General features: G+C 52.1%; 5 protein-coding genes across 5 annotated transcripts; 4 read left to right on the top strand and 1 right to left on the bottom strand.

The window, feature by feature from the left end:
- Positions 1 to 100: 100 nt before the first annotated feature.
- On the top strand, positions 101 to 1,726 carry INS49_007909 (uncharacterized protein; the record flags this gene model as incomplete). Its single annotated transcript, XM_043168655.1, has 6 exons — positions 101 to 310; positions 385 to 730; positions 788 to 905; positions 965 to 1,005; positions 1,101 to 1,131; positions 1,198 to 1,726. The coding sequence occupies 6 exons, from the start codon at positions 101 to 103 to the stop codon at positions 1,724 to 1,726; spliced, it is 1,275 nt and encodes a 424-aa protein (XP_043026335.1).
- A 1,601-nt stretch (positions 1,727 to 3,327) lies between these two features.
- INS49_007910 (uncharacterized protein) lies at positions 3,328 to 4,256 on the top strand (the record flags this gene model as incomplete). The annotated part of the gene is made up of 2 exons (XM_043168656.1): positions 3,328 to 3,965; positions 4,028 to 4,256. The coding sequence occupies 2 exons, from the start codon at positions 3,328 to 3,330 to the stop codon at positions 4,254 to 4,256; spliced, it is 867 nt and encodes a 288-aa protein (XP_043026336.1).
- Positions 4,257 to 4,355: 99 nt separating this feature from the next.
- INS49_007911 (uncharacterized protein) lies at positions 4,356 to 6,187 on the bottom strand (the record flags this gene model as incomplete). Its single annotated transcript, XM_043168657.1, has 10 exons — positions 4,356 to 4,919; positions 4,979 to 5,021; positions 5,096 to 5,204; positions 5,267 to 5,303; positions 5,366 to 5,459; positions 5,525 to 5,561; positions 5,620 to 5,692; positions 5,751 to 5,780; positions 5,913 to 6,108; positions 6,159 to 6,187. 10 exons carry the CDS (start codon positions 6,185 to 6,187, stop codon positions 4,356 to 4,358), a joined length of 1,212 nt encoding a protein of 403 aa, XP_043026337.1.
- A 5,800-nt stretch (positions 6,188 to 11,987) lies between these two features.
- Positions 11,988 to 12,687, top strand: INS49_007912 (uncharacterized protein; the record flags this gene model as incomplete). The annotated part of the gene is made up of 2 exons (XM_043168658.1): positions 11,988 to 12,320; positions 12,484 to 12,687. The coding sequence occupies 2 exons, from the start codon at positions 11,988 to 11,990 to the stop codon at positions 12,685 to 12,687; spliced, it is 537 nt and encodes a 178-aa protein (XP_043026338.1).
- Positions 12,688 to 13,516: 829 nt separating this feature from the next.
- Positions 13,517 to 15,327, top strand: INS49_007913 (uncharacterized protein; the record flags this gene model as incomplete). The annotated part of the gene is made up of 6 exons (XM_043168659.1): positions 13,517 to 13,597; positions 13,651 to 13,938; positions 13,995 to 14,153; positions 14,310 to 14,525; positions 14,804 to 14,935; positions 14,992 to 15,327. 6 exons carry the CDS (start codon positions 13,517 to 13,519, stop codon positions 15,325 to 15,327), a joined length of 1,212 nt encoding a protein of 403 aa, XP_043026339.1.
- Between the last annotated feature and the right edge of the window lie 615 nt (positions 15,328 to 15,942).

Here is a 15,942-nt window from a genome sequence, read left to right on the forward strand (position 1 = left end):
GGATTATATTTGGGTTTTCTTCCCTCCCCGGGCTTCTTTTGGGGGCCAAAACTTCGATGGAGAAGCTCCGCCGCTCCTCGGTTCTCCACAGTGCATCACGATGTTGCTGTCTGAGACCAAGACGTTGTCTGGAGTCTGGATGAGAGACCTTGATGTTGATTCCCGAGACGAAGACCTGGGGCCTACCATTATAGTCACATCATTAGTTGTCTACAGCTGCTGCACGATTTTCGTGCTCGCGAGGATCCTCTTGCGGCTCCGCCTGTTGACGAAACCTACATCTGACGACTATCTCACAGGTCTAGCTTTGGTTCGTATGCACTCGGAGGTCCCTATTCTTGTGCAACTATTTCGGGATCAGGGCAGCAGCTGACCCAAGCATAGATGTTTGGATGGGCAGGGGCCGCTTTCGCAGTAGCGGCTGTTCAGTGCGGACTCGGCAAGCACATCGCGACCCTGGATTTCGAAGAAGCCCAGTATGCGGTCTTATGGTCCATGATCGGATTCTGCCTCACGTTGTTATCAATATCATTGCCGAAAGTGGCCGTTGTCGCACTCCTCGTGCGCCTGATGAGCCCCTCAAATGCCCTTCCATATCTCCTTTGGAGCCTAGCCGGGCTGTGTTTTCTTGTGCTTCTTGGACATATCCCAACAGTTTGGACCCTTTACGATACAAAATTCGGCTGTCAGAATGCCAAAGCCTTTCTAAACTATTCCACATTCGCCGGATGTAAGTTTCCATCTATATTAGAGGAGACAAACGTCGTGGGCTGACCTGTATCATCAGCATATTCGGCTTTTGTAGACATGTGTCTTTCTGTGTACCCAGCGTTCATGCTCTACAATCTGAGAATGAAGCGAAGGAAGAGAGTCGGCCTCGGTATAACACTTGGAATCGGGTCCTTGTAAGTGAAGAACGACTACAGGTTCAGAAAAATAGTCTTCCGAACTGACTTGCTTGCAGAGACTCCATATTCGCCGTGTTGAGGACGCTTAGCATGCCAGGTATGGCTAGCCATGATATTACGTGTATGGGTAGTGCCTATTCAATCTAACTACGCCTTCCACCCCCTGCATGCAAACGCTAATCGTCTTCTCAGTCGATTCATCCATGCTCACGATTTGGGGAAGGTGAGCAGAGATACAAGACTGCAAAGCCTCTGTGTCTGGCTTCTTCACTCACATCTATGCCGCCAGTATCGAAGGGAGCATGATCATTATTGCCGCGTGCATTCCTCTGCTGCTGCATCTGCTGGACATGCTCACAAGGATCATCGGTTGGAAAGAGCTGCCGCCAGTACGACCATACAGGCCGTCCCGCCACATCACCAGGAGGTGGATCACGTCCGGTAAAACCGAAGTAAGAGCCTCAATCCCGGCGCAATATCGCGTAATCTGTTCCTGCCATGCTTCGAGACCAGGTCCTCGGGACCTACTGGCAACAGCAAATGCTCACTCGAACGCAACGCAACAAGACGGTCCAGACTTTGATTGGCGGCGGCTCGATGATGCCGACGTAGGCAGCGGTGCGGGACCGGACTTCAAGGAGTGCTTGGGCCTCACAGATACCGAAGAGGAAGAGTTGATGGTGTGGCATTTCGGTCGAATTAATGGGATCGTGAGACATGATGAGGTTACCGTTGCATACGAGGATGCTCCCCTGAACTTGCCGGAGATACTGGTTGAGGCACACACTACGAGGACTTTTCCCGCGACGTACCCATGAGTACAGAATGGAAACGCGAGACTATGTAGTGATTCAAATTCCGGAGGCTTTCTGTCTGATTTGAGTTTAATGCTTGACAGCTTCAAGCGCCGATAGGTGAGCATGTCGGCCGTTTGTTGTGGATGCTAGCAACCCAGAGCCTTGGCGAGAAATTCAAAGATGCTAATTATGCGCTTCCGTATAGGACTATGGACCTCGACGCTGTGGTGCTAACCTCAGTGTTCGGAAGATCAAATCTCCTGATCACATTATTGCCCGTCTCAGCTTGTCCGTTGCACCTCGAGGCAAGGGGTGGCAAGACCCTGGAGAACAGATGTAGCAAATACAGTAAACGACAGCTTCTCAGGCGTGACACAGGCTTGGGGACGAAATCTTCTAGAATAGACGATCGACAACGCTTTCAAAAATATGCATTAACTCTGCCAGTCATCTCAATGTACTCAAGCAAAATGCATCGCAAATTTCGGCTCAGAAACTCAGCCCGACTAAATGAGTGTTCTAGACGCACATCTTGAGAATAAGCTGTTCCTGTACCACTGTTAATTCATAGCACTCCTTGTCTTACGGCTTAACTTATCCACTCTTTCTGGAGGGACTGTGCCCACACTGTCTTTTTTTTCTTCTTCTGGCTCGGCCCGGGCCAGGATGTGTTGAAAGATTTACACGAAAGCGACTTAGACAGAATGCTTGGCAGGGCTGAAGGTGGATACTCCAGGCTGCATACCTGCAAAAGCTGAGTGTGTTAGCTGCGTGCTGCCACCGGATCGGCCGCCCCCCCCCCCCCTCCTAGGATGACGACTCTAGTTGCCAAATGTGGGCTTTACAGAGTCATGCACATAAATCGTCTTCTTCTGGGACAATTGATCAAAGGGATGCTGACAATGCGACTGAAGGGGGTTACTGAGAACTGCTTTTCCTCAGGGGCCCGGCTGTGCCGGTGATGGTGGGAAGATCTGAGCCCTGCCGGCCGCATCTTCGGGACGGTTGAACCCTATCATGAGGTCTCGCATGGCGGCTACCAGGAACAAGCCACGCCTATAGAACATCCTCGTCAATTAAATTTTCCCCAGAAACATCTGGAATAGTTCAGGGGCTAGAACCTCATATCAGCAGACCCGATTTTCTCAGGGGCCCAACGGTGTAAGACCGAACCAAGCACACATGTTGGCGGATCTGCGGTGAGGATCTAGGAGATCAGAACATCTGAAGACACGCAATTGACTCTTGGCGAACTCAAGCTTCCCCCCCCCCCCCCCCCCCCGGGTTCCTTGGGGGCCGAGCTGCGAGCTAGCATGTTGCTACAGTAGGCAACTTGTCTGGGAAATCTCGGAGGGTACGATCCCTTAGTTTGCGCCAAGCGCACACTGCTGAGCGCCTGTAGCTGGCCACGAGTCAATTCTTCCATATTCAACCGGCAGTAATCTCCGTTACGTGTGCTATGTAAATCGCGAGATTCAACAGCACGAGACTACACAAGGCCGACAAGATGGCCCGTCTTCTAAGCAAGAGAATCCCGTCTTGTTGCCAACCCTCTTTCCATGCTCCAGTCCATAGTCATTCGTTCCTTGTCTGAGCCGGGTCTCGTATGTTCGCTTTCCACAATGTTTTCCACCTCCCTACTCCTGGCCCTCGGCGCGACTGCCGTGGCGGCTATTCCATATGATAACAGATCGCCATCTTCCGGCGTTGTTCAGTGTCCGGTGGTCCTGGAGGGTCGTATTCCTGCCTCGTCTGCTCTCACGGACTTTGACGTCGACACATCCCTGTTCAACCCGGGCTACACCAAGGGGAACAACCTGTCCTGGAGCGACATCCTGCTCTTCCCGGAGACCGCCAACTCCCGATTCGACAACGCCTCGTACAAGTCCGTCGAGGTCACCATCAGCGACGAGTCCATCTTCCAGAAGCAGTACGGGTTCCGCCGCGCGGGCCTGCTCTTCGTCAACGACACCAACGAGGGCAGCCCGGGCTACAAGGGCCTCAAGACGCTGCACTGGAGCGTCAAGCAGGACTCGGCCCGCGCGCTTAACCTGAGCCACGAGTACCTCAATGTCTTCCACGAGTCTGCGGACTACTCCGGGGACCAGTTCATGTTCCAGACGGGCGCGATGCTCGCCTACCCCGACATGCCCTCGGACACCTTCAAGGTCTTCGACCGCAATGCCACGCTGCTGTGGTCCACCCCAATCGACTTCTCCGAGTGGCAAAACTTTGCCATCACCCTGGACATCGATTCCAAGTGAGTTTCGCCTGTCTCCTTCAGTTTCGTTCGTTCGCTGTTGCTAATAAGAAACCCCGCAGCCTTGTCAAGATTTACTACTCGCTCGGCAACGCGGCCCTGAAAGCAGTCACCGATTTCGTGCCTGCGGTCCTGTCGGGTCAAGGGCAGTTCCAGCTGGGAATGATCAAGAAGCCCACCGGCACCGATGATGTCGTCAACAGCGGGTTCCAGGAGTCCCCGCTTAACGAGGGCCAGATCTACGGTGGCATGTTCGTGGAGGACAGCACGGACGGCTGCGTGTCGCTCTAAATGAATAGAGCAGCCACTTTCAGTGTGGCCACGGGGGTTGCGCCGTGGAAGTTGCGGCCGTGGGGCCCAGTAAACGCCTCGTCTTCTTTCGTGTAAATATCAAGGCATGCTGGTGGTTTCCATAGAGCTAGACGAGCCTTCCCCGCTCTGCGGGCTGTCATCCGCGTTCGACGCCTCCTTGCTGCCGCCGCTGATCGTCTCCGTGCAGCCCACCAGGCTCACGCCGGATTCGGCCACCGAGTCGGCCTTGCCGCAGTCCGCACAGCGCTCGGCGGCGGATTCGCCCGCTTCCACGCGCCGGGGCCCTTTCTCGATGTCGAAGAGCTCCCGGTGGTGGTCGTAGCGCAGGTCCGCGATGTCGATGTCCTCCACCATGCCCTTCGGGTTGTACCTCGGGTACATGCGGTACTGGTATGGGAACTGGTTCGGATCCGGATATAACGGTGGGACGGAATTCCGCAGGACGAATGTCCCGCCGTCGGTTGATGAGACGGCGCCGGCGCTTTCGTTGTGGCTGCGCCGCCCGTTCTGGCGAGACCGTTCGTTGTTCGATGTTGCTGGTGACCTGCCTTTGTGGCTTCCGACATGGTCATGGTATGTCACCCAGTGGACCATTATTGCTGAGAATAGTACTTTGGACCCGTCCTTGTTAGAAAGTCTTCCCTTGTGATATCCGTAGTGAGAAAGTACAAACCGTCACAGTTGCAGCACAAGAGACAAACCCATCCTGGCTCTCCGTTCAAGGCTGTCAGAACGGAAAGGTTCCTACATGGAGTCGGATTAGTGAAGTTCTTCCACGCGTCGTTAACTATGGACACGGAATAGTTGCCATCGCCTACACAATACTGCTCGCCAGGGTACAGAGTGATCCGATGAAAGTTCGGAGCGCAATCTTTCGTAGTTCTAGGCTCGGCTGTGATCGCTGGACATTCCTGAAAGAATGCAGACCTGGAGATTGTCAGTCAAGGAGATTATCTCGTCAAATTTGGACTCGGGACGTGCCAACATACTTGAAAGGGGTATCAAGAACAATGTGGTGAGATAAACCTGAACAGTGTGTCAGTCACAATTTAAGATAGATGGCAAATGATTCGGAATGCGGTACCGACATTAACGACCAAATCAAAGATAATCAGCGGTAACAACGCCGGACGTTCCATCCCAATGACACACATGCCGTTGTTGTCGAGATGTGCAATGCGACTGTGAAGTCGATCCGTCAGAGCGATTCCGTCAGTTGTCTGGGGTCGTTCTGGGTCGAAACTCACAAAACAAAATTCAGAATTATGACGATGCTGTAAAGACCTGATCAGATGTGAGTGAGTGAGCTCCCTGCTGTGAGATAGGACCCGGACAGGCTTACCCAGCATGCCAAAAGCATTGAAGATCCACATCTTCGACCTCATCCTTGTCTTCATCCCGCCTCGAATGATGAACTATTCCTAATCAGCTCGACGAGTCCCATGATTTGAGTACCAAGCGTCTCAGACATACTGCTTTTTCGACCAGGAAAAGGTAAATGAGCTGCACAGCCTGAAGTCAACAATCACGTCCCGCACATATGTCGTAACCGTTTGGCGCCTTCGTCAGACTCACAACCTACAACGCGATGATTAGCGGTGACGGAGTCCGACGCTCCAGAACCTCTCAACTCACTTTGGTGCTGACATAGCCAACAAGACACAGCAGAATGGCTGCGTCGCACACAGCATATGCCGAGTTGACACCCAGTCCATATTTCAGAATCGCCGTCACGAAGACGAATAGAAATGAGTCAACGTATACGGCTACCACGACTGGAAGAATCCCACCATCGTCAGCCTGTGTGTCCGAAGCGCTCTTGGCTCGCAACCTGCCCCGGTGGCCTCTGGTTGCTCAAGTGAATGGCGGATAGGAACTTACGCCACATAGCACAAGGCAGTATTCGCCATGACTTGACGGCAGCATATTTCTGGGCTATAGTCAGGCGTTCGCGGTCAGTTCAGCTAGTCCCTTTTGGTGGTGTGCGCATAGGACTCAAGTCAGAGGAGGAGGAGGAGGAGGGTGGGTCAGCCAGCGGGGTGGAGAGACCCACTGAGGAACGAGGAGATGATGGTAATGGACACCAGAGACACTACCACGCTAATGACGGTTCCCACCACCGGCGTATGTTGATCCATCTGAAGAGTCGACTCGATATCGACCTGCAGCGGCGATGCGGATGCGCAGAGACAGGAGGCAAGGCGGCAGGTCCACGATCTCGGCCTCGAAACATCACATCTGGAAATCGACTTCTTGTTGAGATAATACGGCTGGCCGAAGGAGTAGTGTTGGGTAGGCAGGTGTGGGAAAATACGTGGCGTCGGTATTGTACAAGTGGCAAACGCCAGTATAAGACGGGAGTGTGCGCTGGGCAGGAGCATCCGTGCAGGGACATATGATCTGCGCGTAAGGTGTAGGGATGGTTGGTTCAGGATGTCCTTGTGGTGATGTCCGCCGAGTCGCATCAAGGTCTTCGGTTCCGGAGTTTGGCTGGCTCAGACTGCCAGACTTCATTCGCCTGTGCCGGCCAACCACTCGGATGGCGAGGATGCATGCATCCGTCTACAAGCGACGGTAAGAGTACTGTGTTGCAGCGTGTGGCTGACTCGTGCACACACTTCTCTAGATTTGAGCTATTTGTCCAGATCCCAGGGCTAACCGAACTTTTCCAGGTTGCGTGTGCTCTTAAAGGACATCACGCCATGAACCGGTGATCACGGTATTCTGACGTCCTCACCGAGACACGCTCCTCGGAGTCGTTGAAATCAGGCAGTTCTGGCAGAGCTCTGAGGCATCACAAGCAGACCTTGCCGGGGGACTTCAGGAAGCATGGCTCTTAGAACTTGACCACTTTCTGGCCGAAACCACTAATACACCGGCACCTCGTTGCAGTCACCTTTCATATCGGGCTTAGCGCGAAGTATATTGTGTACTGGATGGAAAATTACTTAGGCGTGGTGTTCAAATCGAAAAGTTGTGCAAGTCACAATCCTGAAGTATTCGACAATAAGCATTGGCGGCAGTACCAGCAGATGACCTTGGCAGTACGGAAGTACATGGCACTTCATCATATACTATCCAAGCCAGTCACATCACAGGGGCGGCCGTGTTTCTCTCACGTGTATATCCCAAACAGCACTTCGGCCAGCTTGGCCGGCTTAACTCTCAACTTAAGCTCAAGCTCTCGCTAGCCACCGGTGAGCCGAGTTGACTCGTACCCACTCATACCTGGTTGCGATAACCGGACCAGCCAATTCGGATGACCCCCAAAGTAGGCGAGTCGCGCATTGAGCCTTTGGTCACCTGCTAATGCATGAGGAGTACAAACAATCACGATGGTGCAGCGATGAGACAAGGCGGTACTGCGGTGTAAATAATTGTATACGTGTGTCCCTCGGCTAAGTTCGTGTGAGAAGTGAGAAGACGAGCCCCACACGCATGAGCTGGACTCTGAAGCCTCATCAGTTTGTTGTACACTAATAAGGCGCTTATGCGGCCGAAGACAGTTCACCGCCGCCTGACTCGAGTCCAGAAGCTTAAAGGCTGCAGCATTGCAAATCGATACACCAAGATCAACGTGCACAAATGCGACAGGGCGTCATCTCGTTCTGGAACTACTGCAGAAATGAACTGATGCCCACATCCGACGCGCGAAAAGCCCCCCTGCGACGGGATCATCGCTGGAGCGCGGTGGCTGACAAGCCCTGCGGGCTCCCTAAACCGAGCTCACAATGCCACCTAAACCCAACTGCCAGGGAGCCTCCCAGCGATTCGCATCTCGGGGTAATTAGCAATGGAACACCTGGAGAACACCCCACGGACCCTTCCTTCGCGAATGGGGCGGACATGCCCGATTTGCAGTCCGAAAGCGGGATTCTTTTGGGCAGAAATCGCCCAATCCCACCTCCTCCCAAATTCCGCTCCCTTGCTGCCCCTCGCTGGTGCTTCCCCGGGCGGCAGGCACCGTCTTGACCGGACTTTTAGCGAAGCTTCTGCGGAAGGTCCAGGTCAGTTTTTCGGTGTGATCTCGGCTCGACGCTCGAGCTGCATCGTCCGCATGGCAAGCATAACTCCCTCCCGAGGCTGTCTCACCATTTTCGGGTTTATCTGACCCGAGGCGGTCAAGGCTACCAACGACTGAGAGGCAAGAGGCAGCGGTCTCGAAGCAGGCTTCTGTAGAAGCAGGTGTGCTGTGAGACTGAAGCTCGTGGCTCGAGGACGAGCAAGCAACAGAGCCGATTGCGTCGAGCTTGTCCTGATATCTGAAGGGCCAGAAGCGCTAGATGGTATCGAGGATGAGCTGCGCCAATGCCTGGCCATGACCGTCTAACATCGCTGCACGACGGACCATGCCGTTGAAGAATATGTGGCTGGAGCCAGCGGCGAGTATCTCAGATCTCAGGTGCTGGCCCAGGTGACTTTGCTGGTAGCATCACCCCTGGTGCCTTCCTCAAGGGGATCACTCAGACCAGCAGTATGGCTGCGCCCAGATCTGACAGTCAGTGCCATTGCAACTTGGGATGGAGAGCCAAGCACTTTCCCTCTGTATCGGTATGTCATATTAGTCATGAAGTCAATCTTCGTCTTCCATCGAAGCAGAAATACAATTCAGACAACCTAGTCACGAGCAAAGGGGTGGCGTTCTTACTATCTGAAACGCATCACGGAGACCGCCAATGACTGTCTGGATTTCCTGAGGCTTTAAGTTTGGGGGACAGACGAAGTGACCGCCAATGGCATGATGAGCAAGGGGATAGAGGACAGAAAGTAACTGCGTCCCCATACTCTGTGATGATTGGAGGGCGAGTAATCGCTCTGCCAGGGAACAGAGAATGGATACTACAGGTGGATGAACATATATCTCACCCATAGTCTTTGATCACAGGAGAAAGTGTTGGATCATGTTCATGGAAAGAACTAGGCAGTCGCAAGATGCGACAAAGAAGACAATACAATGGAGTATTCAATAAAGCCTGACTTGTGGATTGTGTTGCTACCCATCTCTATAGTTCCTGCACCCTCTATCGCCCCGGTTCGGTGTCTCACAACGTCAGAAGGCCAAAGCCAAAAGCTATAGATTCAGAGAGTGTGTATCCTGACATCTTAGAAATCAGCACTATTGATGATTATAAGCCAGAAAAATGGTCATGTGCATGATCATTCGGAGCAATAGGCACTTACTCACACTGCGGCAAGCTGTACTATCTGCGTCAGCCCATTAATCGTGCCCGTCCTGATTCCTCGTGTAACTCGGTGGCTGCAAATGAGGTCATCGGACTTACTCTTTCTTTTTCAGCTTGGCTTATCAGGGGGACTTGTCGAGTTGGGGCCACCGTACTGAGATGACATCGACCAAGTCGTCTCGACAAAAGCTCATTCTTCCCATGCCAGTTCATTTCGCAAGGCGCTCAGGTTCATCTGTCTCTCTCTCTGCTCTGAAGCCGTGTACTTGGGGAAGAGGGCTGTTGATTCATTCCTGATCTGAATACGACTTCGGGACCGAAAACAGCACACAAGGTTGGATTCTTCACAGCGTCGGGCAGCAACAGTCATAAACATAGCAGGGATCGTCAACAGGCAACGAAGCCATGGCTGCAGTTGATTCGAGCTCCATATACGAGAACTGTGGCTGAAGATACCTTTGTCATCCTTGGAAACCTCTGCCGCACGTGTGCAGCATTTTCCAGGCGATCTCGCCTTCTTCACAAGATCTTTAGAGGTTACAATATCCGCATTGGTACGACGGAGGTATTTAACATCTTTTCTGGGCAGCAACTGAAAGCAGGATACCTCAATGGCTGTCATCTTTGCGCTCTCATTTGGCACCGGGCCGAGGGTCGTCTCTTCGACCCAAGCAAGCCGATCATTACAGATGCTGAAGTGACCATCAAACTCCGGGCTCGCAAATTCTCGAAAGAGTCCGAAATCATGAGGGAAAGCAATGTAATCCTGAAGAGGTGGTGGAAGTTGGTCCCTCCTATGATGTATGGAGTTCTGCAAGTACTTATGTCTAGGCCAAGCTGCTGATGATCATAATAGTGGTAGTTTCGGTATCATTCAAATGTGGATTCCAGCGGTACATAAATACCTAGCCAGCTCGATCCTTCGGGGCGTGGGAGAATGGCCTGAGCTATTTATACACCTCTCCACTGGTAAGATACAGTCTCATTGTATTTTCAGCTTCAAACTATCTAACATGGATGATTTGCCCTTGCAGACCCCAAACTGAATACTGCGACTCTTCGCCCAGTATGCGAGCCTGTGTCTTCGAGACATGACGCGAAGCTACTACAAATTGCCGAATGGTACCAAGCCTGCGCCCAGAGTCACCAAAACTGCAGCAAGTTTTCAAGTTCCATTGTACCGGAAGCAGACCATCCTTCGCGACTCCTGGATCTTCATGGAAGCCGAATAAGACTAGAGTGCGACGTGGGAGCCATCACACAACTCAAATACACCACACTCAGCCATATGTGGGGTCAAGATCCGTCCTCCTTGTTGCAGCTAGAGCAAGCAAACATTGAGATCTTCAAGTCGGAAATACGGCATGAGCAGTTACCAACCAAGTACATCGAAGCCATCAGGGTAACGAGAGCCCTTGGTATACGTTATCTTTGGGTTGACTCGCTGTGCATCGTACAGGACTCCGTAGAGGACTGGAAGAGGGAAGCGTTGAAGATGGCGACTGTCTACGGGCGATCCGCCTGTAATATTTCTTATCCTCACCCGCCTTCTTCAGAGATTGTTCACAAGCATCTCCGAGACCCACGGATTCATCTTCCCTGCAAGTTGCATCCTCAACCAGACCAGGCACAGGATGGTAACGCAATCAGGGCCCTCACGTCGCCACGGAAAGGAACTCAACCGGACTATCTTGTAGTACAGCACGTAATGGGAACAATGTCACATTTCTGGTCTCCCGTCACACATAGAGACGTGTGGCCACTACTGTCTCGGGCATGGGTATTCCAAGAACGTTTACTGTGTCCGCGGAATATATACTACGGTGGCGAAAGACTGTTGTGGGAATGCTGCGAGGAAGTCATAGATGAACTCTGTGGCTCTCTGCAGCTTTGTCCCAGGTCAAAGCGTCAGTTCTACCCCGTATTTGCGGGACTAGACCGTGAGGCGAAAGTTGGTTATGGACACGTCATAACCTTGAAGAATCAGTGGCCCATGATGGTGCAAGAGTATCGCGCGGGAGGGCTCACATTTGAAAAGGATCGAACTATTGCCTTTGCTGGCGTCGCCAAAGTTATCCAGTTGCAGACTGGCCTCAACTATATGGCCGGAATATGGGATGGATTCGTCGAGTTTGGCCTGTTGTGGTGTGTTGTTGGCACATCAGATGCAAGGCAATTGAGAGAGAATCGAAACCAGCAATCAAGACTGGCGCCATCGTGGTCCTGGTTTTCAGTTCCCTGCGACGTTGCAACCCCCGAGAGTGGCACTCTGGATTTCACAATTTACGAAACCCTAGACTTGAGAGAACCTTGGACCATTTATAAAGCGGAGCTGCTGCATTTCGGACATTCGAAACCCAAAGAATCCACCACCGATGCTCTCTTCCACGACTTTTCAGACCAATATATCACCATGAGAAGCTATAGGACTCCCTGTACGCTGGAATGGGATGAGAATGTTATTAGAGTACTGCCGCGTGGTCGTCCCTGGCTATCTGTTGGCCGCTGGAGGGAACCGAAGAGCGCCATGCGCTACGTGCACGACGAGATTGGCCTTCTTCCAGGAAGTCAACTGCCGACTGATGCTTGCATGATGTTGACTCTGGTGGAGGCTTGGAAGTCTATTGGTGGATCAGAGCGTGCTTACGAGGACGAAAGCATGGAAATAATAGGGCACACCGTTAAGCATACTTGTTGGCAATATGCAGGACTTGTGGTCATACCAGCCGGTAGGATTATACAAGGCAAGGAAGCTTGCCGCCGCATCGGGGTATTCCTGTTTTCAGATCAAGTTAAGGGTGCGTGGACCTTCTTGACCCCGTTCGATATAGGTTTATCGGCGGAAGAGGACACCACGCTGGTATGAAACTGGGCTGGGCACATCATACAATCCGTGCTTCTCTCGGTTAACTTACTGGATGTCTAAGTGTGTAGCTTAGTAGAGACGCTCGGGGGTGTCATCGGCTCCCTCCCCCCCCACCTGAACAAAAAGAAAACTTTTCACATAACTAATTTTCCGAAAGGTGGAACAGTCCTCAGCAGTAGCATACTCCTGCGATGCTTCGGATACTCCCACAGCCTCGACGATCGAGGAGACCAAGATGTACGGCTCATACTTCGATCCGAGGGACATTCCAGCCGCTCAGTTCAGTGTCAAACTTATAATCACACTCCTGGCCGAGCCCAAGGCGGACGAGCTCTGCGCTTCGAGATTCCACTCTGAATGAATGGTAGTGCATTCTTCCACAGGCTGTACAGAAGTGGCACGTTACGACTGGGGTCAGCAAAGTAACAGCAGTGACAACCTTTTTTTCTTTATAAATAAGGCACCGCTGAAATTCATTTTGCACAGAAACCGATTTTTTTCGGCCATCTCGGGTGACGGGGGTTCTAGGGTATACAGATTGGAAACCCGAGTTGGGGGCAGTAATCCAACACTGACAATGCACAGGCGGATACAGGGCAAACTCTCGATATCCCCAAGGTTCACTACCCGGTCCTGGCACCAACCACGGCGATCCCAGACGGCTGTTACCCCAGACCAAGACGCCCTCTTTGCGGGGGAAGTCTAGGCATGACCCTCTTGCCCCGGACGATAGCTACGCACAGCCAATTGCGGCACGTCAAACGAAGCAATTCTGGGGGTGTCAACCCCAGACCCCACGATATAGTTCCAGAACGTGGGGAAACACGTGACAATATGTCAAGCCGGGAGCTGCTTTCCCCTATATTTGACTCGGAAACAGTGACATCGCTCTGGCAAGCTAAGGGAATTCATTTTCCGATTCCCGGCCCACGCACTCTCTCAATTTAGTGCGTATGTTCACTTTCCTGAATTTTCAGAATTCTTGACGTCTCAGCCACTCAAAAGACTGAGCTGCATCATGCAATAATAGTGACTATCTGGCTCTAAGTGTGGTGGGGGGAATAAAAGGAAAGATATGCCCATGTTGCTTCGAGGTTGTAAATACGCGTATCATTCTCACTAATAAAATTGTATCCCCATTCCTTCCCGCCGATTTGGCTCGAAGCTCTTTTCAAGGCACTTCTTCCATCATGAAGATTTTTGAACTTAGGGGAAAGCCCCTATTGGCAGTCATCATCATCACGTCGGGCCTCGACTTCATGCTCTTTGGGGTGAGTCGATCCAGGATGCTAATGAATGCAACGCCATAATGATGACGTATTAGTATGACCAAGGGTTGTTTGGAGGAATCCTCGGGGGCCAGCGTTTTAAGGATACGCTTGGTAATCCCGACGCGACTATGACCGGCCTTGTAACTGCCATCTACGACATCGGGTGTGCTCTGGGTGCTGTGGCTGCCTTCGTGTGGGGCGAGAGGATCGGAAGGAAGTGGTCGATTGTCTGGGCCAATGTCATTGTCATCGTTGCAGCAGTGATACAGTGCACATCTTTTGAGTATTGGCAGATGTTTGTTGCAAGAATCATCGGCGGACTCGGCGTTGGACTCTCTACGGTAAAGTTTCAATCCCCAATGCGACGGCTCATTCTGACGTTGGGACATTTTTCCAGGTGGCCGTACCGATCCTCCAGTCCGAAACCCTACCAGCACACAACCGGGGAGCTCTGCTGGTCATCCAGTCGGCGGTCACCATTCTAGGCGTTGCCCTTGCTTCCTGGCTCTGCTTCGCGACCTTGTACGCGAACAGCTTGATGCAGTGGCGTTTCCCGGTCGCTTGTCAGATTTTCTTCTCGCTTCTCTGCCTTGCGTTCTGTCCCTTTGTGCCAGAGACACCGAGATGGCTTGCATAACGCGGCGAGCACGAAAAAGTAGGATACCCACCAAGTACGCTTTGTCACGAAACGGAGAAGCTGATATTGGCACAGGCTCGACAAGTGATATCTCGGCTTCTAGATAAGCATCCAGACGACGACGAGGTTCAGGGCCAGTTGCAGGAGATCCTGGAGGCTCTCAGCTTAGAGAGCAGGAGTAGCGAACCCTTCTGGAGTGAGGTCTTCAGTAATTCGACAAAGTCTCGGAATCTGCACCGCGTCTTCCTTGGTATGGGTCCGTACATGATGAACCAGTGGTCGGGTATCAATGTAAGTACATACGTCCTCGAAGGTGACTATGGCCAAATGCTTATGAACACCACTACCAGGCGCTTTGCTACTACCTTGCTTTCATCCTCCAGGAGTACCTGGGTTATTCACCATCCCTTTCGCTCATTTTGGCCTCCGTCGCATTCACTTAATACGCTCTCTTCTCCTGCACTCCTTACTTTTACATTGATCGCATCGGCCGCAGAAAGAGTGTCATGGGCTCGTCTGCGGGCTGCGCTGTTTGCATGTGTATTATTGCTGGCTGTCTTGCGGCTCAGACTTACACCGCTGCTGCTGCCGCCGTGGCGTTCATGTTCATCTTCCTTGATTGCTTCACATTCGGTATTATGCCCGTCTCTTGGTATTATTCAGCCGAGATCCAGCCCCTGAACGTGCGTAACAAGGCGACAGTAAGCACCCACACTTTGATGCATCAAGTCACGAATGATTGCTGACCATGCTATAGGCAGTCGGCGTCTTCAGCCATTGGATGAGTAACTTTGTGGTAGTCATGGTCACGCCCATCGGTCTGAACAATATCCGCGGCCACTACTTCTGGGTCTGGGCGGCGGTTAGTGCGTCTTGCGTCCCTCCGACTTGCTTCTGCGGTGTTGAGACGTCCGGCCGCACTCTCGAACAAATTGATGTCATGTTCTACGAGAACCCGAGGATACTGATGGGACTCAACCCGGAGAATCGGCGTGTTGTTCGATCAACCGTCGCAGACGAGGAGGAGCGCTTCAAGAATTTTGCGCACGCAAAGGATGCCAATGTGGAAATGGTCGAAGATGTGTCGCAGTAGGCCAACCACACATGTGCCTACATTGTTTGACCTAGTGGGAGAATTGGACTGTGGTTGGCTAGTCAGTCTTTAGACGTAACTGGCACAAACGTGATGGAGGCGTGTATCCTGCCTTGGTAACGACATGGAGATATCGTCGGAAGTACATGTTTACCACGAAAGACGTCAATCAAACACCTCTTATCAAGAGAAACCCATGATCGTGTTATTGCTGTAAAATATGTCGCTGCTCGGCGATCTAACAGGTTCTAATCTTCACCAAGAAATTAGGCTAGCCAGACATACTGGCAGACCTGATCAGTTCAAGCACAGGAATCATCCTGGCTGGGCTATCTCAACCGGGACGTCCACGTCTGATGCTCAAGTGACCTCTGTCATCGGTCTTCTACCACTAATACTCCGAAGGAATACCTGGTCGTCAGATGGGAATAACAGTGCTGACTTGGGCTGATGAATCGCAGTCAGGCGGATGACGGTCAAGCGTGGCGTCCAATCTGGGCTATTATCCAAAGAAGGCTGAGTTGATGTCGACTAACAAGGAAAATGACCTCCGACTTAGAATCAAGGTCTATGACCATGCTCCGCACGAACTCGAAATCTCGAAGTGTGGGTATA

The sequence above is a fragment of the Diaporthe citri genome (assembly GCF_014595645.1).
Source record: "Diaporthe citri strain NFHF-8-4 chromosome Unknown scaffold_3, whole genome shotgun sequence".
In the NCBI taxonomy this organism is placed as follows: Eukaryota; Fungi; Ascomycota; class Sordariomycetes; order Diaporthales; family Diaporthaceae; genus Diaporthe; species Diaporthe citri.